Below are 25,278 nucleotides of genomic sequence, written 5' to 3'. Positions count from 1 at the left end.
ACTCTACAATTTTCTGGGGTGTTTGATTTGTCTTGGCCCAGAGAAGATTTTGTGGTGAACACCCCCAGATACTTATATTTTTCTTCGCTTTTTGTCTCTTTTGGTTGTGCATACGTGCCCTTATCAATGCCCGGCACCCAGCAGAAGCTCTGGGCCATGTGGGAAGCAGTGGAATCTCATAGAGGATACCCTCCCCTTTCTTGGGGGTCTACGATTTCTCCTGGCCCATGGCAGATTTTGGGGTGGGTACCCCCAGTTACTTATTTGTTTATGCATGTTGTTTGTCTATTTTGGTTGTGCCTAGATGCACTTATTCATGCCCTGCACCCAACAGAAACTCTGGGCTACGCAGGATGCACTGGCTTCTTATAGACACCCTTCCCTTTCCTGGGGTGTATGATTTGTCCTGGCCCAGAGCAGAGTTTGGGGTGGGCACCCCGAGTTACTCAATTTGTTCTGCATGTATTCGTCTATTTTGGTTGTGTATAGATGCACTTACTCGTGCCCTGCTCCCAACAGAAGCTATGGTCCAGGCGGGACGCACTGGCATCTCGTAGAGGACACCCTCCCCTTTTTCCTGGGGTGTATGATTTGTCCTGGCCCAGAGCATATTGTAGGGTGGGTACCCCGTTACTTATTTTTTTTCTGCCTGTTTTTGTCTATTTTGTTTGTGTGTAGATGCCCTCATGCCTGCCCTGCACCACAGCAGATTGTGGGATGGGCACCCCAGTTACCTATTTTTTTCTGCATGCTTTTTTCTATTTTGGCTTTGCGTAGATGCCGTTATTCATGCCCTGCCCTGCACCCAACAGAAACTGTGGGCCAGACGGGACACCCTCCCCTTTCCTGGAGCGTATGATTTGTCCTGGCCGAGAGCAGTTTGGGGTGGGCACCTCAGTTACTTGTTTTTTATGATTTTATGTCATCATTATACATATATAACCATTTCAGAAACCTGATGGTTTTGATTGAATTATTGTATTGTTATTCTTGACGGGGAGTCCCCCAATCACAGCGATATGTATCCCAAATCAAATGTATTCAGAGACAAGTTAACTTTGGCTTGATGTTGCTGTAGCTGTCAACTTTTCTTTTGTAGTGTTTCGAACTTTCAAGCAAATAAAGAACTGGGAACCAACTCCAGCGTCGTCATTGCTCACTATTTCGTTGGTCTTAAGAAAAAGTATGTTCCTGCTGCTTTTCAAACCCAACAACACCTAAAGCGCTGTTTTAAAACTAATTACACGCTTGCTTTTATCGAGTCAGAAAGCGCATTGCGAGAAATACGTGGGCTCAAATAAGCTACTCCGACCGGACGTAAATGCGTGCACGTTTGTTTCCTTAGCGGATGTACAGTTGCGTTGTGTTTTATTTCTGGCCCAACATTTGGAAGAAATCTAATAAAAGGATACTTGTATTTTTATAGTTAGTACAACTCTATACGCAAATATGATTTCAAGCTAAAGGTGGTCGCAGTCTTTCTGTTTTGTGCAAGCAAGAGGCAAACTCTTCTTGCATTCTCCTCATCGAGCTTTCACATTCTAAAGCGTTACTCTCTGCCAGGAGTTCACTCCCACTACAAAGCTTCAGTGGGGCGGAAGTATTCTTTCTTTAAGGCTTCCCGATGCGGCTTCAAAGCGATAACTGGGCGGAGTCCCGGCTGTTCCTGGTAGGGAATCTGTAGTGTTCTCGCGAGAACTCTTTCTCTTCCTTAGGCCGGCGCTGAAAGAGGTAGGTTTGAACAGCCTGGGCCTGCACGACTCTGTGGGGGTTTTTCTATGGGGGCTCCGGTGATATTGTGTCGAGTTGATGTAAAATTGAATATCTGGACAGAGTGCCTCGAGATGCGTCCGATTCGCCGTCCCTTAATGCTCGATGGGTGCCCAAGACGGGAAAGGAGCCGTATTGTGATGATGGGGACAGGGGATCCTATGAAGGGGCCGGGGGGCAGTGGAGGAGGGGGCAAAGAGCATTAAAATGTGTTATTTTCTTCCCGGGCAGCGGTGGAGTTTTCGTGATCCTGGCATGCGTGTTTGGTTATTGTGGAGTCTTGCACTCAGTGCCCTGCTTGGTCTTGCCTCCTTTTTGTGCTTCGTTCATGTTGAGGTTCTTACCTCCCGTTGGTCTATTAGCAGCAGTAACCAATAGAACTGCCTTCTTTACCTTAGTTTTCCTGGAGGACTTGGAGATCAGCTCTGTCTCCCTTTCCCGGTAAACTTCACAGAGTAGCAAATGGTTCCTTTCGCAACAGCGGTAGCACATGGTCAGTAAAGTTGCCAGCTTCAGTGTGCCTGTTCTAATAAGATGAATGTAAAACAGGAGGCCTTTGCTACAGGTCTTTGCGTTTGGTGTGGCGTCAATGGCTGCTCAGACTTAAACGTTCTGCAGTTGTCAAATATCCAATATACTGCGAAGGCACTTGTAAGATCCCTGGAGTTTGTTTAGTTCTATACTGCTTTCTGTTATTTGAGGCTCTATTATAGAGATGGGGAGCTTGGATTATAACTTCCTCGTTACTGACCTTTGGCCATATTGCCTAGGGCTGATGGGAGTTGAAGTCGCAACAGCATTTGGAGGGCCACAGATTCCCCCAATCCTTACTTCATATAGTAGCTTTACTTCTCAACCTTCTGTGACTCTTCATAAAGCTGTAATAAGATGTTAAGGCTGGGGTTCTCATGTATTGCTCTAGAGTCCTTTTGTAGATATTTTGTGAAATTGGAAATATGTATGTAACTGGTTGGCCTACTTGTGTCTATGGGCTGTTCTGGGTAATAGGAAGCCCTGTTGTGCTTGTGCTTCTAGTAAGATGTTGTATTTATCTAGCACCTTGTCTAAGTGCTTAATATCTTAGTAATTGTTAAAACAGTTTTGTAAACTTACTGTTACTGTCCCCATATTATAGGTATAGGGTCTGCCAGTAAGATTATTATTATTATTATTTATTTAGTTTGTATCCCACCCTTCCTCCCAGCAGGACATCCTGGCATAACAGAAACAGGAGCTTCATGTTGCTCCATACTATACATTCTTAACCACTTAACTCCTATTTATGGTACTTCTGTTAAGAGTATATAATCAATTTTTAATATATATTCAAGCTAAAGTTAGTAGGATTTTCTGTTATATGGCTTTGAACTAGTCTTTGGAATTGGCTTTTCTTCAGCAGCCATCAAGGTTTTTCCCTGTTTGTTTCCATTGTGATAGGTGCAAATAATTCTTTTAAATAGTACACTGAGATGTTGTTTCCTTTGAAATGCAGAAAGGCCATGTTCAGTTCGAGCGCAAAGATTGTGAAGCCCAATGGCGAAAAGCCAGATGAATTTGAATCTGGCATCTCCCAGGTATGTGCGCCTTTCAGTTGGTAATATTTACAATATTGCTTATAATTCATGTGAGGAATGAAGTCTTTACTCCAATTTAAAGTAACAGCCCTATATTTTATTATAGATGTTGTGCTATGCTAATTAACATTAAGCTAAAGTGATAACGTCAGTCAAAGTGTTTACTTATCTATATGTATTTAAAATGTAGTAGGGGTGGTAGTTCTAGATTCTGCTAGATCAGCCTGAATATGTAATCGTTTTAACAGAAGCGTACTGGGCAAAATAACATGGATTTTCAGTGACTTTCCCCTTAAAGCATTTTTATGGCAAAGAAAAATTACAGTTATTTGCTTTTAGAACTGGCCTGTTAAAAATACTTGTTAAATGTTTTCTTTAACTTTCTTTCCTCAAGGCTCTCCTGGAGTTGGAGATGAATTCCGACTTAAAGGCTCAGCTGAGAGAATTGAACATCACAGCAGCAAAGGTAGCTTAAAATGTGTTTCTCAGTGATGTAGGTTGCAGTTGCATTCATAGGATGGTTCATTGGCATTTTAAATTATTTATTGTACAGTATATGTTAAATTTTATAGAGGTTTTCCACTTTTTCTGTTCATTAGTTACATCAGCAGAGAGATGCATAAATTATTGTAATCTCAAACAGAGTCCAACATGGGCATTCATTGTGGTGGTTCTTGCATGGCTCTGTCCAAGTGGTGTATGGGAGCCTAGCTCCATAAGGGGCAATGACGTATAGTCCCATTCTATAATGTTGGACAGAAAGTCCCCCCTCCCCGACTGAAAAACCTGGTAGGGGAAGAGTCCTGTATATTCCTACAACTTCTCAGTATTTATAGTTGCTGAGAAGAGAAACCATGCAGGATACGTGATAAAATTGTCGCTGTACTCATGGTTGATTGTATTCCTGAATGTATTTGTTTTTTAAAGTTTCATGACATGGAAACCAGGAATGTTGGTATACATAAGATAATTGTAGTAGTTGTGCTCAAGGTTCTGAAGACATTAACAAAGCTTAAAGTGGTGTGTTGCTTACAGAAAACATAGGTATGGAAAATCATCAGGCCACTTTGCTCAGTGTTAGAAATTTGAAGTTCCTTACAGAAGCCTGATTGTGTGTGATATAAGTTTTATCAGCTGTCTCTCATCCAGTGAGGCATTTGAAATTCAGACTTCTTGTGAGTTGCAAATTCTGTTCTGTCTTCTGTGTATTGTTTTTCCATCCATTGGATGTATTGCACTGCACTATTTTCTTTCAGTGACATATACCCAAAATGCACACACGGCACAAAACAATCAGTTCTATTCCAGATTTGAAAATCATTGGAGCCTATATCTGAAAGCGAGCAATGGTTTTTTTAAAAGAGGTGACTGGCTGCAGTCCCATTTTGTTTACTAGGATGTAAATACCTTTGAATAAAAGTAAAGATGCATATGGTTGTGGTAAACTCTGTCTTAATGAACTCTGGAATAGGCTACTCTGGGTTCATACTTGCATGTCCTGTGGCTTCCTCTGACACTTGCCACTGTTAGTGACTACCAGGCTAAGTGGATGTTGGTTTTAACTTATTATTAGAGTTTGTAGTTCTTTGTTAAACACCTCAAATACTTAAAGGTTTTCAGGAGCATATACCCAGTTAAATAGTTTTTAAAATGTAATGTATTAAATAAGATATTAATACATTTAATATGAAATGATAAATTGCCTTTTCTCCACAAAACTAAGTTATGCTTGTTTCTGTTTGTCTGTCCCTAAGTCTACTATAAAAGGGTGATATTCAGAAGTACTGGATGTTTCCCTAAGAGCCTATTCACAAAATACAAGCTCATGTTTGGTATTCATTGCTTTAGCCAAGATGTGGAAAGTCCATAGATCAGTGGTAGAGCCCGTGCCTTGCATGAAGAAAATCCAAGGTTCAGTGGTCCAATGATCAGGTAGCAAGCACAGCTACCTGTGTGTTTCATGGCAATAGAAATAATACTGCAAACTCTAGATGACAACTAAAAAGTAAACAGTGTTGATTCCCAGTTCTGTTCTTGCTTAGGAAATTGAAGTGGGTGGTGGTAGAAAAGCAATCATCATATTCGTTCCAGTCCCTCAGCTGAAATCTTTTCAGAAGATTCAAGTGCGGCTAGTTCGTGAGTTGGAGAAAAAATTCAGTGGAAAGCATGTGGTGTTCATTGCTCAGGTAGGTGGCAACTTGTCATAAATTTCTGCAAAGCACTGGATTGTGGAAAAAATGATTTTGTGTTAATAGAGGTAGAATATTTATCTGTGAAAGCTGTGCTAAATTTATTCAAAAGGCTGTATAGCATTCATTCTTAGATGCAAGTCTTATTGAAATTGCTCCAATTTCCAGCTGTGTATCTGTTGCATAGCATCACACTGGAACTCTATTTTAGGATCACAAGAACCATATTTGTATGTTCTTCATGAGGATAATTCTATCCGTGGTTACTAGCCATGATGTCTTTGTACTACCACGGCTGTTGGAGGAGGTATTCTTCCAAATACCAGGTGCTGGAGAGAGTGTTATTGTGCTCGTGTTCTGCTTGTGGGCTTTCCACAGGCATCTGGTTGGCCACTGTAGGAACAGGATGCTGGACTACATGAGCCTTCGGTCTCATCCATCAGGGCTCTAATGTTCTTATGTTAAATGTATGTTAATTATAACAGTGTGACTCCATTCCTAAACATGAGATGGAAATGGACTGCCTTCAAGTCAGTTCTGACTTATGGTGACCTTATATATAGGGTTTTCATGGTAATGGGGTATTCAGAGCGGGAGTTGACCATCGCCTTCCTCTGAGGCTGAGAGGCAGTGACTGGCCCAAGGTCACCCAGTGAGCTTCATGGCTGTGTGGGGATTTGAACCCTAGTCTCCCAGGTCATAGTACTGATATGTCATGCTCTCTTCTTTTGACAGAGAAGAATTTTGCCAAAGCCAACGAGAAAAAGCCGCACAAAAAACAAGCAAAAGCGTCCCAGGAGGTAATTATTGAAATTTATATTTATCATTGATATGATACAAAAATGCTTAAATGTATGTGTTAAAATAATCTATTTATCCATTCCCTTCCATTGGCATGGACATGTATTGTAAAGCTTGAAGGCTCAAGGTAGAAGATTATGATAATCTGACCATTGGACTCTCCTAATATTGGTCAGGCATTGATCATGGATGGATCCATAGCTCAGTGGTAGAACACATGTTTTTTATGTGTAGGAATTCCCAGTTTGAATTTGCAACATCTCCTGTTTAAAGGACCTTGGATAGCCGTACCGGTACAGGCATCTGCGTGAGACTGTGGAAATCTGCTGAGAGTCAAAGTAAATACTACTAGACAAGATTGACCAGTGGTCAGCCTTACTATAAGGCAGCTCCATATTTGTTTATTTTATATACCCAAAACTACTAGATGCTATATCATTTTACCCCTGGGATCGGGAGAGAGTGGCAGAAACTATGGATGTTTATACCCTATAGGCTTTTTCTCCTTTTGATTTTTATATAGTACCTGTGGGTCTTATGTATACTGTGACATGCATGCCACAATATGAATGCCAGTAAGCAGTTCTGTCTATTGGGAATCATGAGCTGGTTAGCGGAACCCCTACTACCATTTCACCCTTAGGCCCTTTACCTGTGCTGGGCAGCAGTGCAAGGCTACAATCTGCTTTCACAGCAGTCAATTATGGGAAATTCCTTAAGCAGCTGTGTGTCCAAATGCAAGAGGGACACGCTAGGATTCCGGTCCTAGAGCTTAGCTTTGATTGCATGGTGGATGGGAGGACAGTATTTCTCGCATTCTTCAGGCGAGACTGGCTTACACTGCTATAGTTATTAAGGAGCAGTTAGCAGAAATAATATGTGATATTACTTCTAGCTGTAGCTGAATTGCCTGAATTTTATACTTGGCATATTTTGTTTTGTTACAGTAGTTCTGACTACCACAAATGAACAGCCAAAATTTCTGCTGAAATGTTATATGGTGGCTTAGATATACAAGTCACCTATGAATAGTTTTCTTCTGACTGTGTAACATGTCCTAAACAGCCTATGTTGACATCAGCAAATTGCCTAGTTTCGACTGTATGTCTGTCAGAATGGGTAGCACAGCATCAATACAGAAAGTTAGAGCTCAACCTGAAATTAGTTCCACATGTATCCAATCTTTCTACTCTTATTAGTCTAATGGTTCTCTTCAATAGAAAATGGGTAGAGTTGGCATTACAGGCATACCCCGCTTTAACGTTCACAATGGGACCGGAGAGTATACTTTAAGTGAAAATCTACTTTTAAGTGAAGCAATTGTCTTCACTTGTACTGCACGCAATCACCACTAGATGGCAGCGGCGTCATGCCAATAAAATGTACGTTATTGCGAAGCGTGCGAACGTTAAGTGGGGTATGGGGACGTATGGAGCATGTACGTTATAGTGAGGCAACGTTAAGTGAAGCAACGTTAAGCGGGATATGCCTGTACTAAAGTATTTCAATTGTATATAATGTTTCTGTTTAGCCGTACACTTACTGCAGTGCACGATGCCATTCTTGAAGATCTGGTTTTTCCAAGTGAAATAGTGGGCAAGAGAATCCGCGTAAAACTGGATGGCAGCCGGCTCATAAAGGTTCACTTAGACAAAGCGCAACAGAACAATGTTGAACATAAGGTAAGAAGTGGTGGGGGGGATTTACCCTTTATGCAGAGAAGCTATAGAGATGTGATCAGTTTAACAAAGGCTGCAATCACTTCACTGTGCAGGCAGAAATGAAACTGAATGGCTGAGATTAGTGCATACTGTCGGCTGAGGTGGATCTGTGTTGCAGCTGTTTGACAGTCATCTCCTTGGGGTGCTTGAAAGAGCCAGCTTTCCCACCAGCAGTAATCAACAAACAGGAAGCAGGACTTGGGAAAGTGTACAGGTTTTCTTGGGTTTTTGAAGCTATCATTGTTGTCTCTATGCTGACCCTGTAGTACATTTGGCATGGCAGCCATCAGTATGTGGATTACCAGTTTTAACAACTAGTAAGCTGATATATTCGTACTGCCTGATTGTTACTATAAGTATTAGTGTTGGTATGTGCTCTCTGGGTAGCACAAGATGGAGCCATTTACAGGTATTACTATGTATGCCGGAAGTCAAATAGTAAACTGAAACTGGTTAGTTCATTTATCAGCATTGACATTGTTCAGGGTTACTCATAATTCTGTCTGAATTTTTTACAGTATTGTAAAGGGACTTCATCTTAACCTCTAAAATATTATGATGCAGTGCCCTATATATTTGAATAGCTTCATAATTGCAGACATTTTCTAAGGAGTTAAGCCATGTAAAGCACAGTTCTGAAAGTCATTGTATATTTGTATAAGATGAACTATTTGTCTCTAGAAAATGATAGTTTTGAATTTACCAGTTTGCTGATTTCTTTTATTTCTCTTTGCAGGTAGAAACATTTTCTGGGGTCTACAAGAAACTCACAGGCAAAGATGTTGTCTTTGAGTTTCCAGAATTTCAGCTGTAAAAGTGCAAGAAATGACTGAATAAAACAGTTAATTGTTCATATATCTTAAAAGTAATGTCTTTTTATTAAAACGTTTTGAGAGAATGGAGTTCTCTGGTAGCGTTTGGTTATCGAAGGTAGAGGTCCCACATAACAAGGTTAGTGCTGCCCAAGATAGGTAAATGAAAAAGAGCTCTGATACAAGCCTTAACTTCCTTGACCCTGAAAATGAAACTCCTAGGTTTTTCTGTTGGAAAAGGGGAGAAGAAAGGCTTCAGGCTCAATATTCTGTAGAAGCTAGCACATTCATCGTGGCTTGGTCTAAAGCCATTGGGATTGGCTTGATAGTATTTATGAAAGAAATATAGCCACTAATACTTATTTACCAGAATTGCAATGTAGTCTTAAGTGTTTACTGGTGTTCAGTCATTTCAGCAAAGTTGCAGGAAGTGAACTGCTCAGTAGCACTAACAAGATTGCAGGATTGGTGGGTTGGATATATATATATATCTTTCTTCTGCAGTACATTTGACATACAATGTGCTTTAACGGCCAGAGTTCTTCAGAAATGATGCTATATGGTGAACTGCAAGAATGAGTGGGGAGTTGGGCTGTTTTCTCCCCATACCTTACTGGCAGCATCACTTTGGTGCCAATAAACTTTGATATTGAGCTAAGTAGCCACTTTTGCAGGCAAACTTTCCAAAAGAATGAGCAAAATTTCTATGGGTATTAAGTACTTTATGAGTACTTTATAAGTCATAAATGTTTACTAGTTTAAGGCTGCAGTCCTGTACCCATTTACCTGAGAAAAAGCCTTGTTAGACTCCTTAGTAAAATATATATAAGATTGTGCTCTAAGAGGCTTGAGGTTATTGTTCCCGTAGATGTCATGTAGAGAACTGTTTCTTACGGGGAAAAAATATTAAAATATGAAGCTTGTAGCTGATTCATATAGATATAGATATATATTGCATCTTATAAATGTGTAAAACAATAGCACAGATCTCATTTATGGCTAGCTCCACCTCTTCTGTAGTAGAATGGGAGGAGATCGGTGTGCTGCTGCTCTACGCAGTTTTTGAAATTGGCGGGTATCCAAAGAACTACTTAAGGTTGGTGCAAGGATATAAGCATACCAATGAGATTTTTTATTTTATTTTAGCATTTGACTGCTTTGTCATATCACAAACTGCTTTTGAAAGTTAACTTAGATTGAAAAGCTACTTTATATGTGGCATTGGGGGAGGGGGTAACTATTGAAGAAACACAAGCACAAAGAAAACTCTGGCACATAGAATTTTGGAGGCCACAATCCTGTTATGGCTAACTCCTCTGTGTTTGATGTATGTCTGAAGTTTTGGTTTATGTTAGCAGTCACCAGTCTCTTAAATCTTCAGACTTGCACAAAATTCATGTGGGACTGTGATTTCTGAAAATTGCCTCAATGTGTGGTCATCACTATTAACTGGTTTGTCCTTGGTGAGTGGGAAAGACTTTGGACACTCGGATTTGTGTGGGCTTGCCTTGCATCTGTCTCAGGAAAACTTGCATGCACAAGTTAATGGTAGTGTGCCTTCACCCTTTTTGTGTATAGGATCTTGCTGCAAACTGTCAGCACTAATTAACCTTAACACACTTTCTTCAGGCCTTTCCTAAGTGTTATCTTCGTCATGAATTTGGTTACAAGGAAACTACCATAGATCTATCCAAAATTGGCCAATCTACTGTTTTTGCTGTTCTGCTATATACTTTCTAGGAATGTTCTCTCTTTTAAGAATGTGAAAGGACCTTGAACTTTTACTTGGGTTCTGCTAATCATTATTATAGGGTATTTGGCCCTGTTTTTTCTCCTGATCTCTACAGTGGGTGAGCAAAGAACCTCATATTTTGGGTTTCTGAATTGGAAAAGAAAAGATGCATGCAAGATGAACTTGTCATCTTTCCCAGAATCGCTGCCAAAAGAAACTTTTCAAACCCAGCTGGCTGATGTGTATTTAGACTTCTTCAGTGGGAACAGGCAAGAGACATTTTTCAGTAAAAACAAAAACAAAAAAACCAAACGTTATAAAAGAATATCCCATGGACAGTGTCTCCTGCTGTAAAGCTGATTGTTTTGCAATACCTCTACTATAAAATGGGTTATCTTCCTAGTTGAATTGTTAGTGTTACCAGCCTAGAATATTCATAGTCTAAAATCCAACATGAAAAGTTCATAGTGGCATTTTGGGAAGTCTTATTAGAGTCTGCTGGGAATGCTACAGTTTGCAGAACTTTAGGGTAATAGGAACATGGAATGTGAGATAAGATATTCACTAGAAAAGACAATGCTGAGAAAAACAGAAGGCAGTAGAAAAAGAGGAAGGCCAGACGAGATGGATTGATTCAATAAAGGAAGCCACAGACCTGAACTTAAAAGAACTGAACAGGGTGGATTATAGCAAAGGGTGTTGGAGGTCGCTAATTCATAGGGTCGCCATAAGTCAGAAAATTGACTTGGAGGCACATAACAACAAGAGTATTTGCCCCTTGACCTTACCCTTCTTATATAATCTTTAGGCACAGAATCAATAATCGGCAGGAAGTAATTGGATTCTTGGCAAGTGGGTGGTTTGGGTAATTTTATAGTAACATTCATGGCTCTGTGGTCCATTCTGCATTTATAAATCTTCAGGGATTGTACTGTTCTGGTAGTATACATTATGAAGAGTTATTGAAGTATACAGGATTGTGAAACGCAGAACTGCCCCCAAATCCTGACTTATATCAGTATAGGTTCAACTGACTTGAATGCACCCTCCCTCCAGCTACCTCTGTTTTCACATGAAGGGCTACTATTCCCTTCTGATGATTTTTAAGGAGATAGTTGTGTCAAAAGGTGTAAAAGTAAAACATGTAAAAGTTTAATTTCAACTTGCTGAGCTTTAATCATGGAGGCATCAACTCTGTTCTGAACAACAAAAATTAGTCTGTCAGGAAAGAACTACCCCTCCAAACCGTGGGTGATACCCAGCAATTTTCATGAGTTTGACTTAGTTGGGTATCACCTAGTGATGCTCTTCTTAAGCTTTTTAAAAACTTTCCAAAAAATATATTTCAATAATATTTCAATAATATTTTTAATCCATTGAAGCTGTCTAATTTCCCACTTGCATTTATATCTCCAATATGTTTATTTGCCACCCCCATCTCTACATTTTTCTCTGAAGATTTTTCATTGTGGGTGGTGATACCATGCCCCAGGAGGGATTTAATACCGGGAACGATCTATCGTCCCCCTGATCAAAATGCTCAGGGAGACCTTGAGATGAGAGATGAAATTGTGAAAGCATCCAAACTAGGAAATGTGGTAGTAATGGGTGACTTCAACTATGCGGACATAGACTGGCCACATATGTGTTCCAGTCATGACAAAGAAGCAAAATTTCTAGCTATTCTAAATGACTATGCCCTAAACCAGTTGGTCATGGAACCGACCAGAGGGACAGCAACCCTGGACTTAATCCTCAGTGGGGACTGGGACCTGGTGCGAGATTTATTTATTTTATTTATTTTATTACACTTTTAAACCACCCTATAGCAACAGGCTCTCAGGGCGGTGTACAATAAGATGTAAGTGTTGTCGAACCAATTGGGAGCAGTGACCATTGTGCTATTAAACTAAACATACATGTAAATGGCCAATTGCAAAGAAAATCCAACACGGTCACATTTGACTTCAAAAGAGGAAACTTCACAAAAAGGAGGGGATTGGTAAAAAGAAAGCTGAAAAACAAAGTCTAGAGGGTCACATCACTCAAAAATGCTTGGAAGTTGTTTAAAAACACTATATTAGAAGCTCAACTGGAGTGCATACCACAGATCAGAAAAGGTACCTCTACTGCCAAGAAGATGCCAGCATGGTTAACGAGCAAAGTCAAGGAAGCTCTTAGAGGCAAAAAGTCTTCCTTCAGAAAATGGAAGTCTTGTCCGAATGAAGAAAATAGAAAAGAACACAAACTCTGGCAAAAGAAATGCAAGAAGACAATAAGGGATGCTAAAAAAGAATTTGAGGAGCACATTGCTAAGAACATAAAAACCAACCACAAAAAATTCTATAAATATATTCAAAGCAGGAGACCATCTAGGGAGGTGATTGGACCCTTGGATGATAAGGGAGTCAAAGGTGTACTAAAGAACGATAAGGAGATTGCAGAGAAGCTAAATGAATTTTTTGCATCTGTCTTCACAGTGGAAGTTATAGGGCAGATCCCTGAACCTGAACTAACATTTGCAGGAAGGGATTCTGAGGAACTGAGACAAATAGTGGTAATGAGAGAGGAAGTTCTAGGCTTAATGGACAATATAAAAACTGACAAATCACCGGGCCCGGATGGCATCCACCTGAGAGTTCTCAAAGAACTCAAATGTGAAATTGCTGATTTGCTAACTAAAATACGTAACTTGTCCCTCAGGTCCTTCTCTGTGCCTGAGGACTGGAAAGTGGCAAATGTAACGCCAATCTTCAAAAAGGGATCCAGAGGGGATCCTGGAAATTACAGACCAGTTAGCTTAACTTCTGTCCCTGGAAAACTGGTAGAAAGTATTATTAAAGCTAGATTAACTAAGCACATAGAAGAACAAGCCTTGCTGAAGCAGAGCCAGCATGGCTTCTGCAAGGGAAAGTCCTGTCTCAGTAACCTATTAGAATTCTTTGAGAGTGTCAACAAGCATATAGATAGAGGTGATCCAGTGGACATAGTGTACTTAGACTTTCAAAAAGCGTTTGACAAGGTACCTCACCAAAGACTTCTGAGGAAGCTTAGTCATGGAATAAGAGGAGAGATCCTCTTCTGGATAAGGAATTGGTTAAGAAGCAGAAAGCAGACAGTAGGAACAAATGGACAGTTCTCCCAATGGAGGGCTGTAGAAAGTGGAGTCCCTCAAGGATCGGTATTGGGACCTGTACTTTTCAACTTGTACATTAATGACCTAGAATTAGGAGTGAGCAGTGAAGTGGCCAAGTTTGCTGACGACACTAAATTGTTCAGGGTTGTTAAAACAAAAAGGGGTTGCAAAGAGCTCCAAAAAGACCTCTCTAAACAGTGAATGAGTGGGAAAATGGCAAATGTAATTCAGTATAAACAAGTGTAAAATTATGCATATTGGAGCAAAAAATCTTAATTTCATATATACGCTCATGGGGTCTGAACTGGCGGTGACCGACCAGGAGAGAGACCTCGGGGTTGTAGTGGACAGCACGATGAAAATGTCGACCCAGTGTGCGGCAGCTGTGAAAAAGGCAAATTTCATGCTAGGGATAATTAGGAAAGGTATTGAAAATAAAACAGCCGATATCATAATGCCGTTGTATAAATCTATGGTGTGGCCGCATTTGGAATACTGTGTACAGTTCTGGTCGCCTCATCTCAAAGGATATTATAGAGTTGGGAAAGGTTCAGAAGAGGGCAACCAGAATGATCAAGGGGATGGAGCGACTCCCTTACGAGGAAAGGTTGCAGCATTTGGGGCTTTTTAGTTTAGAGAAAAGGCGGGTCAGAGGAGACATGATAGAAGTGTATAAAATTATGCATGGCATTGAGAAAGTGGATAGAGAAAAGTTCTTCTCCCTCTCTCATAATACTAGAACTTGTGGACATTCAAAGAAGCTGAATGTTGGAAGATTCAGGACAGACAAAAGGAAGTACTTCTTTACTTAGCGCATAGTTAAACTATGGAATTTGCTCCCACAAGATGCAGTAATGGCCACCAGCTTGGACGGCTTTAAAAGAAGATTAGACAAATTCATGGAGGACAGGGCTATCAATGGCTACTAGCCGTGATGGCTGTGCTGTGCCACCCTACTCAGAGGCAGCATGCTTCTGAAAACCAGTTGCCGGAAGCCTCAGGAGGGGAGAGTGTTCTTGCACTCGGGTCCTGCTTGCGGGCTTCCCCCAGGCACCTGGTTGGCCACTGTGAGAACAGGATGCTGGCCTAGATGGGCCACTGGCCTGATCCAGCAGGCTCTTCTTATGTTCTTATGTCTCGCTGCTATGGTGGTGTGTTGTAACACAATCTTCAAAGGCAGGAGACTGCAATCTTGTCACATTCTGTAAGTCAAAATATGTTTGTTGGCCATTCCTGGTTCTGAATGTCTTATGATTGTCTATGAAATGCTTATACGTGTAAAGCAAAACTGTTGCTTTGCAGCTTGGCTGAGGGAGTTCCTGTGTACCTGAAACTTAGAGCAATGCCAGAAAATGCACGTCCTCCTGTGGATTCACAGTTAATACTTCCATTAAAATGATGCAAATGGTTCACAAGTGTGCACACAGTTTGACTCCTAACATGTGTTTGACCGCACTTGCAGCCACCAAACAAATAACGAAAGAGGTTTTGCATGCTTTTCTTTTAGAACCTTTCCCCATTTATTACATTAGCCTTTGTCTAATTCCACATAGCTCTTGTAGATATGATTCAATAGTGCATGTAATGGCCCCAGTATTATCTGCTCAGGTAGGTGTGAAGTTTTTTGGGCCAATGGACATGACCTGTTTCAAAGATTTCCTCGGGTAGTGAGAAGTAAGGTAAGAATACAGAGATGTATGCCTCTCTTCCATTCCCACTAGCAGCTCTCTTTTTGAAATTGCTCTGCACTGATTTATTTTATTACATTTATATCCCACATTTGCTCCAAAAAGCTCAATGTGGTATACAAACATGGTTCTCCTGATTTTATCAACCCTGTGAGGCAGGTTAGGCCGAGAGACAGTTGGCCAAGCTCCCCCAGTGAGCTTCATGGTTGAGCAGGGGCCCTGGTCTCCCAGGTCCCGGTACAGCACTCTAACCACTACACCACATTGGCTCTATGTCTTAAGTATGGTTCATTTCTCTTTGAGTCTGTGTCCTCAGATCAAAAGACACCTCATTTTTACTTTAGCAGTTCAAAGCCTATTACTATTAATCCACCTCTTTACCAGAGATGCCGGAAACCTTGTTCATACTCAAAATGTCTCAAGGCCCCTTTGCTTATATATGTCTCTAGTATGGGTCAGTTAAAGAATGCCATTCAGCACGAGGCTCCAAACAGCAGCTGCTAATAGGACAGTAGCGTTACAATTAATATCCTACTACAATTTGGCTGTACTCATTATAGTGGGATGCAATTATTAAGAGCTACTGTAATCAGTTGTTTCAGGGAGTTTCTTGATGTAGAAGGGAGTTTTTTTCTGTGCTCCTTCAAGATAAGGATGAAATAGTTGGAGCTGTATCTTAATGGAATGGTGTGGTAGTTGGTTGAACACACTGATCCATGGTTTTACTAATAGTGTAAGGTCAAACAGTGGTTTTCAACAAATATTTTGCCTTTATTTTTAGATGGCTGTAGCAAGAGCCTTAGGCTCCAACACGGAAATCTCAGAGCAGTTCATGCTAGAAATATTTAAATAAATTGGGAACTGTTGTAAAGGTTTTCTCCCAGCAACAGCTCTTGTAGTGGTACCTACATTTTCCCATGTGCAGAGTATAAAAAGAGGGTTAGTTACTTCAAAAAAACCCACGATGAGTCCTTGTGAAGACATGTGGCTCCTGCATTGCTTATAGATTTCCCATCCCATGCTAACTGCATTGAGGATCATGGATTATTACAGTATAGAAAGAAGGTGAACTTGTGCTAGAGTGGAAAAAAAATCTTGGGGCAGGCAGCTTGCTGAATAGATTTGGTTCAGGGTCTTAACGGATCACTTCCCACATACTAAGCATTTGGATTCTGCTGTCCAGTGACCATGTCAACTTTTTATCTCTGGCCTCTTTAAAATTGTTTGTATCTAGCATAACTAATACAATCCATTTGCTTTGGGTATGTAATGAAAATATAGTAATATATATTAGTTGCCCTATTATTTGTGTTTATTCTTTTTATTTAATAAGTACCCAAAACATGCCATCCCTGCACCTTGCCTTCACTGCCTGTAGTGACAGCATAGCCTCCATAGACATGGTCTTGAGGGCACATGATAGCTGCTTTGCTGAAGCTAAGCAAGACTGGGTGTGATTAATGCCTGAAGGAAGAGTGGCTGGGAACTCCGAGTACGCTACCTCTAGTACCATAATGGATGAAAAATGGGATTTAATGTACTTAAATGATTAGAACCTGTCCCCAATACATATGACTGGTAACATGTCAGTACTCTTCTCTCTTGGAGGAAGAGACTGATTGGGACAGAGGCTTTCGCCTTGAAATGGTGAAGACTAGCCTTGGGACGATGTTGCTATGCAAGGTGTTTGCATGTGATGCTCACAGAACTGATGCAAGATAATCCCACAGTATTTGCCTTCTCTTAGAAGCCACAACAAACTACACTGCTGATCAGTTCTTGCACTTGACTATCATTTATCTCTGATGCTGTCTGCCCGGGCTCTTCCTGGGAGATGGCAGCCTGGATACCATTTCAATGTGCTACAGACAAGCATGAGATATCAGGAGTGCCTTTTCTCTTTGGCCAGGTAGCAGTGGTGGTGGTATGGAGCAGTGGATGAAGGAGAGAGTACAACGCAGCACTCCCATTCAGTAATTTCTAATTTCTGTCAGGTGTCTTTTTTTTAATATAGGGGAGCAGAACACACCTATAGTCTGAAGTGGTACAGTCCAGAATTCTACCACCTCATAGTGTGCAATGTGTAGAATGTGACTTAGTCATGTGCCAGAATTAGATGAGAACTGGCCACAATGTATTTCTAAACATCCAAGCTGAAAACTAAAATGAGACAGCAGAACCTATGCTCTAGTGGGATTCTGTTTACATTACTGTAATAGGCCAGACCTAAACGGTTAACCGAGGATTTCTCTTCATGGGAAGGAGAGTTGTGAACAGAGAGGCATTCTACATTCCCAAAAAACTGCATTGCCAAAAGAAGCAGCTTACATCATGGGTTGCTGTAGCGTTCCCACACATTTTGCTCCTAATTACTGTCCTGCTGGACAGCTGAGCTGTTTCAAACAGGAAGCTGTTTATAGATAACGCTTGCAACTGTTAGGTCTGATTTGCTGAATGTCGAAGACCAGGAGACGATTTTGCTTCAAATTAAAAATGATCAGGCTTTTGTAAATAGTAGCAATGAGGTTCATCTCTACAGTGTCCCTCCAGACAGAGGCTGTGCTACCGTGCCTGTTTTCTCTGCAATCATAAGGTAGGCAAAGCGTCAACAGCCTGAGACCAGCAGATAGATAGTGGGATCTCAAGCACTTGCTCAGTGGAGGAATGAATGGCAACCTTTAGGCCTGATTAACAACTTTTTTTTAAATGGAAGCTAAATGGAAGAATATGTTCAATAGAGGACTGAGGATTTTGGTACTGCTGTCTGAAGCCATTGCAATCTAGCTCATTTAAAGTCGCCAAATACCAAAGAATGAATTCATATTTTAAATCTATGAACTGAAATGGATTTACAGATTTTGTTCTTCTAATGTAGCATTAGCCTATACTTCCTGGCTTTAGTTTTAACACTATTAAAATAGCATGCATGCTGCAGTTTGTTTTTACAGATGGTGCAATAGTAATTTGAATATTTACTGCTGTCTGTAGAGAATGTAAAGTGAGCACATAATGTGTGTGTGGGAGGGGGAGAGACCAAATGTGGGCTGTCATTCTTCATAGCAGCTACCTAATCAATCTAAGGGGAAAATTACATAGACATGGTAAGCGTACCATTCCCAGCTCGTAATACTTCGTTCTAACATTGCAAAGATGGCAGCTGCGTTCCCCACACTGCTGAGCCACACACAAAAAAACTCTGGATTGTGGGGGAGGGGGGAGACTAAGTAAGGCATATAGAATACGCTCAGCTTAATTTCTGTCGGCTATGCCTCTGTTAAAGACACCGAGTTTTGCCAGGAAAAAAAGGTGGCAATAATTAAATGGTATTGGCCAAGTTCTTGGAGGAAGGGGTGAAGTGATGTGTATGGGTGCAAAGACTTTGGAAAACGCTGGAATTTGTGGGATTTCCTAAGAGCCAGGTTGAAGACAGAGAGAGATGGAAAAGGTAGCAGTGAGAGGTAGAATGCTGTTCCCATTGGTATGTTCCTCTCCTGATCCTCCATGCACACAACTGCAGGCAGTACTTAATTAAGAAGTGGCAAGCCTCAAGCCTGCCTGTAAATTATAGCCTCTGACTGGGAAACTCTTCAAATAATGGTTGCTTGGTTATGAATATCTGGTACCGAGCAACAAACATTTTCTGACAGCTGCGTTTCTTGCTGCTGCCGCTGCTCATTTTCCAGAGTGGAGCCCAACCCTCAAAAGAGGTTCTAGAGTTGTGGTCCAAGAAGTCCTTATTCAAATTAAGCTCTACTTCTAATAAATCCTGTTGAAAGGGGGGGGGAGTGAAAGTCCCAAAAGTCCAAAATGCTAGATGCAAGAAATAAGGAGAAAATGGTGGGGACAGGTTGAGTCAAAGGCTGTGCACACATTGTACACTTAAAGCACATCCTGCCCCACCCTAAAGAATCAAGGGAACTGTAGTTCAACCCTCGCAGAGCTACAGTTCCCAGGCTTCTTTGGTGTATGTGGGGGAATGTGGTTTAACGGTATGGTGTATTTATGCAGCCAAAGAAAATAACAGGGGAGTTCTTGTGGAGAACTGAAAAGTGTGGAAGGAGAAGACAAGGGAGAGAATGATGTGAGGAAAGGATGGCAGATACGGAAAGGATGAAAATAGGAAAATTGAGTGGGAAAGCAGTGCAAACAAATTGTGAGATGAAGAAAAGAGAAGGGTGGATTTTTGAAGAACTTGTGTTGGGCCTTGGGAAGTATCTGGCTGTTTTCTTTTAAAAACAGTTACTACACTTGGAATCTCCCCCGCCCTCTGAGTTAAAAAAACATGTATGGCTAGCCCAGAAATACAGAAAAAAAATACTCCATATCTAAAATGTTTTTGGAAGGGAGAGATGGAAGGGAAGATGACACACTTAAATCAGAAACCATGGTTGTCATATTGGTACCAACCCCCCCAACCGTCACCATATTTAATGGTCTCTGGTGCACTGAGGTGCTTTTTAGATGTTTCTCCAACCATGAGAAGCAGGTATCTGTGAACAGCTCACATGTGGCTGTGAGAATCATTTAAACAACTCAGTAATGGGGGGTAGTTGTGCACTTTTATGGGAAAGCCTGTGACTAGGCCCCCTCCATGCGCTTGGGTCAATTAAATGATCTCCCAGTCCTGTAAGAGGTGCTCACCGAAAAGTTGCTACTATATAAGGTTGCCAGGTCAGAAGCATCCCAACCCCTGAAATATCAGGGGTGGGCCCTAGTGATGTCATGGGGCAGACCCTAATGATATCATGGGGTGGGCCTAATGATGTCATTAAGCATGACACATTAAGCATAACCAGTTACTTGGAACATACAATTCAAAGAAAAATATATCTGATTGGAAATTAAGACAGAACATAGCCAAGGTCACAGAAATCCCCATGCACCATAACCTGATCCAGGGGCTACTGTAAGTGCAGAATACTGTGGCACAATTGCTGACATGAGTGAGACCCTGTCAGCACGTAATAACTTTGCTCTGAAATCTGCATTGGTTGCCAATTTGCTACCAGGCCAAGTTCAAGGTGTGCTTTCCATGTTATTGGTACCATATAGTACTTGTTTTGCTCTTATAAGAAATTGATTGTTTAGTGTGGCAGCACCTACACTTTGGAACTCCCTGCCTATTGATATTAGACAGGAACCTTCATTGCATTCTTTTTGGAACCTGCTAAACACATTTTGTTTAGCCAAGCCTATCCAGGCATGCAGAAGCCATCTGTTTTTAACTAATGGTTGGTTTTATTATTTTGAATGTTTTTAAATACTTGTCTTCAAATGTTTTTGCCAATAATTTTATTGTTTTAATTCCTTCTGTAAACCGCTTTGAGGGTTTTTTTTTACAATAAAGCGGTATATAAATGTTGTAAATAAAATACATAAATAAAGTTTGGAATCATGGTGGTCCTTTGGTCTCTTTTCTCTTTTAGGAACAAAGGAATCTGCCTTATACCGACTCAGGCCACTTGGTACTATCTAGCTCAGAACTGATGACACGAATTAGCATTGGCTCTCCAAGATTCCAGGCAAAAGTCTTTTCCAGAGATTGAATTTTGGACCTTTGCATGCAAAGCATGTGCCCTATCACTGAGCTAGAGCCCTTCCCGTTTTTAAAAAAAACTTTTTAAATTGTTCTTTTCAATTCACTAATTGATTCCATAAAGGAAGCCACAGACCTGAACTTAAAAGATCTGAACAGGGTCATTCATGAGAAATGCTATTGGAGGTCACTGATTCATAGGGTTGCCATAAGTTGTAATCGACTTGAAGGCACATAACAAAAAAATCACTAATGAATGCACCGCATACCTAGGGCAGATCCACACCATTCATTTAAAGCACATTCAACACACATTTTAAGCACATGAACCATACCACAGAATCATTGGAACTAGTTTGTTAAGGATGGTGGGAACTATAACTGAGGGGAAAACTACACTTCCCAGGATTCTTTGCGGGATGTCATGTGCTTTAAATGTGAGTTGGATGTGATTTAAATGTATTGTGTTGATCTACTTAATAAAGTTTGCCTGCATGTAAATTGTTTTAATTATTTTTAAAAAATGGAAATGAGCTATAACGTTTACTGGGTGACCATGGGCTACTCACCATCTGAAAGTCTAATCTGCTCCTCAGGATGAAAACAACAGAGGGGAACCATTACTGCCTCAAGGAAGAAGAGCACACTTAAAATGTAGAGGAAATCATGTGCAACCATAGTGTGAAATTAGATACTTATTGGGACATAGTGTGAAGAAATATTTATAGAAGCATGACAGTCAAAGATGTTTATTATTTACACAACCTGTAAAGGTATTTATAGTGCAATCCTATGCATGTTTACTCAGAAGCAAGTTCCAATGTATTCAATGGGGCTTATTTAACAGGGAAGCGTGCACAGGACTGCAACCTCAAGTGATAAGGAACTTCACTTACCCAACCCAAAATTCAGAATCATGTCACTTTAAGCTGTTTTGCAATTGTATTATAATTGTTTTATGGGTATGGGATTTTAAGTGGATTTATTTCTTGTTGTGAGCCGCTTTGATTTCCAGTTGGCAACCCTACCTCACAGGGATATTGGAAAGACTCCATATATACACACACTGGAGATGTAAATACCTACACCCCATATAATAATTTATTGTCAAAACCAGTTGGTCATTGCAGAACATTTTTGTTTTAAAAAATTAGATTCCTACCCAATAAAAGCAGTGACACCTAAGTAAGCTCTGCCTAATTGCTAAAAAAATAGGATTGGAGGGAGAAAGATTTACAACACAAACACAAGAGAAAGACTTTTGCTGCTGCTGAAAGCTAACTCAGTTTATGAGATTTTTAGACAAGCAGGGGGGAAAACAGTTTTCTGGCCTTGCAATGGGTTCTAGCTATTGTCTGAAGGTCAACAAAGCCCTTGCCAATCACCACCCTGATTTCACTTATTGGCTACAAACCTGAAAAGGTGGGGTTAGAGCAGCTAGTTAGGAGCTCATTTAACAGAGGTTGCAGCGGGGTGACTGAAGTTTTGGTGTATATCTCTTGAACCAGACTACCTAGAAACTTGCTTCTTCTTCTTTTAAAGCTGAGAGTTTAGACTATTTCTATACTGCTTAATATATATAAAAATATCTAAGCAGTGTACAAGAAAAAAATAACACAACCAGTATTATAAAAAGTACACAATGAAGCCATAATACAAATAAACTCATACTTAATACAAATTATTAGCATATAAATATACTAACACAGCAAATTCCATCACACTTCCCCACTTATCCCCTGCCATGCTCTGTTCCAACAACTTGGAAGAGAGTCCTGTTGTAAACCATGATGCATTCAACGAGAGTGAGATGACTCACTTGGTGACCCAGGGCAGACCCCAAAAATCTGGAGTCCCCAGGCAAAATATTTAAGAGGAAACCAAATTACCTCAGGAGGGGAGAGTTCTGCACTCAGGTTCTGCTTGCGGGTTTCCCATGGGCAACTGGTTGGCCACTGTGAGGACAGCATGCTGAACTAGATGGGCCATTGGCCTGATCAAGCAGGCTATTCTAATGTTCTTACTAATCTCCCAGTTCTGGGCCATCTCTTGTAGCCGTTGTTGCTGGGAACTACCTGGACTAGGAGAGGTTATACAGAAAAGGAGGCAGGGTCTAGGTCTCTCCTGCTAGCCATTTCTCCCGCAGCTTGTGTTTGCAGAAAGCATAATAAGCCAAGTTCTGCTGGAGGTGCAATGGGGCCGAGGGAAATAACAAACCTGGGAAAGGAACGAAATAGAGATTAAGCTAGTTCTCTCTAGCCTGGTGGTCTCCAGATGTTTGCACTACAACTCCTACCAGTCCAATCAGCATATCGGTGCTAGCTGGGGCTGATGGGAGTTGTAGTCCAAACCATCTAGACAGCACCAGGCTGAGGAAAGATGGATTAAGTGGAGGCTGTGGCCTGCTCCTACAAATTGTAACACATATGGGGAAAAGAGGAAGTTGCTTCTTGTCCTTTTCAGCCATCCTGTTGCAAGGCCCAATAGTTTAGGCATTACTGGTTACTGGACATTTGGAGCCCTGCACCCAGGGTAATGAGTCAGTAGAGCTATTGTTCAACAGCCTGCTCAATCTGTATTGTTGTGGAAAGTCTAGTCAGCCTGGAAGGGAAGAAGCAGGACTCTGTGTACTGCTGCTCCGCATAATCTTTCAGTCTCATCCAAACAATATTTTAAACCAGTGCTCTTCAACCTTGGGTCCCCAGATGTTGTTGGACTGCAATTCTCATCGTCTCCCGTCATTTTATCCAGTGATCAGAGATGATGGGAGGTGTAATCCAATAACATTTTTGGACCCAGGTTGAAGACCAATATTTTAAGCAATGTAGTATATTACATAGATTTAATATGAAATAAAGTTTATCAAGATTCAGTCCTCAAACCTTTTTCATTGTCAAGGTTCAGGCCTTAAAACAGGTTTAGCAAGAAGCTATCACTCCCACAGTACTGAATAACTGCTCTCAGTCCCTGCAGATCTGGGATTAGTGAGCCTCTTTCTATAATAAAAGGCTGTGGCTTTGACACATTCTAGAAAAGCAATCTTTAGGAATATCTACTAAATGAAACACATAACTTTTGACAGGAGGAGACAGAAAGGTGAGTTCCAGTTCTTTCCTCCACCCCTACGCCACCTGCATTTCCCTGCCATTGCTGAAGTCGGTGTCTCATCAAGGAAGAGCGTTCTTTTGTCCCACAGGATTCAGTGGAGGCCACCAAGAACCAAATCAGCCCCAATCCATATATGCATGTGTATTGTCATACTTGCTCATGCAAAACCAGGAAGAAATAAAGAAAAGCAGTGGAGAAACAATTGTAGGCAGTTTTTCATTAGTTTTCCCTCCCTGCACCCCCCCCTTGCATTTGTACTTGGAATCTGTTCCAAAGCTGCTTTCTTTTCCCTCGACTGAACTCTCACAGTGGTTTTGAAAATTGAAGTTGGGCCTCCCTAGGGGAACCATGAGCTGACCTCTCCCACTGTATGCATTGATTGGTCTCAGCGACTGGCTGCCAGCCTTTTCCTCCCAATCAGTGCAGTATAGCAGTCTGTGTGCCTGTTCTATTGGTTGTGTGTAGTGTGCAAGTTCCCTTCTCTCTCTCCCTTTCTTTTTCTTCCCTGGGGACCTTAACATCTCCAGCCTTTCCCTTCCATTTCTTTTGATCTGTTTGAACTTATTCCTGGGTTGAGGACAAGATTGAGTTTTGCTAGGAAAGGCTTTTTTCTCTTAGTTGGGCTCAGGAGGTTTCAAGTATTATTTTTTTTGCCTTGCAAAGACTCTCATGGAGTTTGAGAATCCGGCCTAGAATAACTTTTCTGCACAATTTACCAAATGACATGCTATGGAACCCTACTATATATATCTTTCACGTACAGAAGCTTCACATTTTTTATATGTTGCAAAGGTAGGAGGTACTTGACGGTTGCATTTGTAGACGAGGGTAAACCATGTGGAACTATGGGAAGTTTTTGGAATTCCTATTAACTGTTTATTCATTCTTTCCTTTTAGGAGTAAGGGACAAGCTCATTATGAAGAGTGATCTGGTTTTCTTTGTCTCTGTAATTAGCCTTGCCTTCCTGTCTCTGCCAGGATCTGGATATACTCAGCATATCGCAGAAGAGTCCTGCTCTGTTCAGATTCTGGTTCCCGGCCTCAAAGGTAACTGGTAGATCTTTCTCCATGACCAATGAAATCATTTCCCCACCCTTTCTTCTCTGTAGATGTTTTTGGAATTGTTAGGTGTTATTATCTAAATAGCATATGTAAACTTGTTTTTCCAAGCTGCTCGCTCTCTCTCCCTTTCTCTCTCCCTCTCTTTCTGT

The 25,278-nt window shown here is 40.9% G+C and overlaps 2 protein-coding genes and 1 non-coding gene across 6 annotated transcripts in view; all 3 read left to right on the top strand.

The window, feature by feature from the left end:
• The first annotated feature begins 1,648 nt into the window (after positions 1 to 1,648).
• On the top strand, positions 1,649 to 8,912 carry RPS7 (ribosomal protein S7). Its single transcript, XM_061622848.1, has 7 exons — positions 1,649 to 1,731; positions 3,263 to 3,344; positions 3,739 to 3,810; positions 5,387 to 5,530; positions 6,269 to 6,333; positions 7,866 to 8,016; positions 8,792 to 8,912. The coding sequence occupies exons 2-7, from the start codon at positions 3,270 to 3,272 to the stop codon at positions 8,867 to 8,869; spliced, it is 585 nt and encodes a 194-aa protein (XP_061478832.1). The 5' UTR covers positions 1,649 to 1,731; positions 3,263 to 3,269; the 3' UTR covers positions 8,870 to 8,912.
• Positions 3,991 to 4,213, top strand: LOC133384740 (small nucleolar RNA SNORA73 family). The gene has a single exon (XR_009762670.1). It is a non-coding gene; the product is annotated as a small nucleolar RNA SNORA73 family (small nucleolar RNA).
• A 7,760-nt stretch (positions 8,913 to 16,672) lies between the features above and the next one.
• Positions 16,673 to 25,278, top strand: part of COLEC11 (collectin subfamily member 11) — a 39,958-nt gene continuing 31,352 nt past the window's right edge. The window contains exons 1-3 of one of the 4 annotated variants that reach the window (XM_061622847.1): positions 16,673 to 18,016; positions 20,850 to 20,945; positions 24,965 to 25,114. In XM_061622847.1, the coding sequence (XP_061478831.1) occupies positions 24,985 to 25,114 (130 nt within the window). In that variant the 5' untranslated portion in view covers positions 16,673 to 18,016; positions 20,850 to 20,945; positions 24,965 to 24,984. Of the gene's footprint in view, positions 18,017 to 20,849; positions 20,946 to 24,456; positions 24,860 to 24,964; positions 25,115 to 25,278 lie in introns of those variants that run through there. The other 3 variants (XM_061622846.1, XM_061622842.1, XM_061622843.1) reach the window with 3 other exon arrangements.

This window comes from Rhineura floridana, chromosome 4, assembly GCF_030035675.1.
Source record: "Rhineura floridana isolate rRhiFlo1 chromosome 4, rRhiFlo1.hap2, whole genome shotgun sequence".
NCBI classification, from domain to species: Eukaryota; Metazoa; Chordata; class Lepidosauria; order Squamata; family Rhineuridae; genus Rhineura; species Rhineura floridana.
This window is presented reverse-complemented; position numbering and strand designations above follow the sequence as displayed.

What these genes read in the sequence shown, in the direction of transcription:
- RPS7 (XM_061622848.1), top strand. Translation starts at nt 3,270, where the DNA reads ATGTTCAGTTCGAGCGCAAAGATTGTGAAGCCCAATGGCGAAAAGCCA. An exon ending in TTGAATCTGGCATCTCCCAG is followed by an intron (nt 3,345 to 3,738) that starts GTATGTGCGCCT and finishes TCTTTCCTCAAG; the next exon opens with GCTCTCCTGGAGTTGGAGAT. An exon ending in ATGTGGTGTTCATTGCTCAG is followed by an intron (nt 5,531 to 6,268) that starts GTAGGTGGCAAC and finishes TTCTTTTGACAG; the next exon opens with AGAAGAATTTTGCCAAAGCC.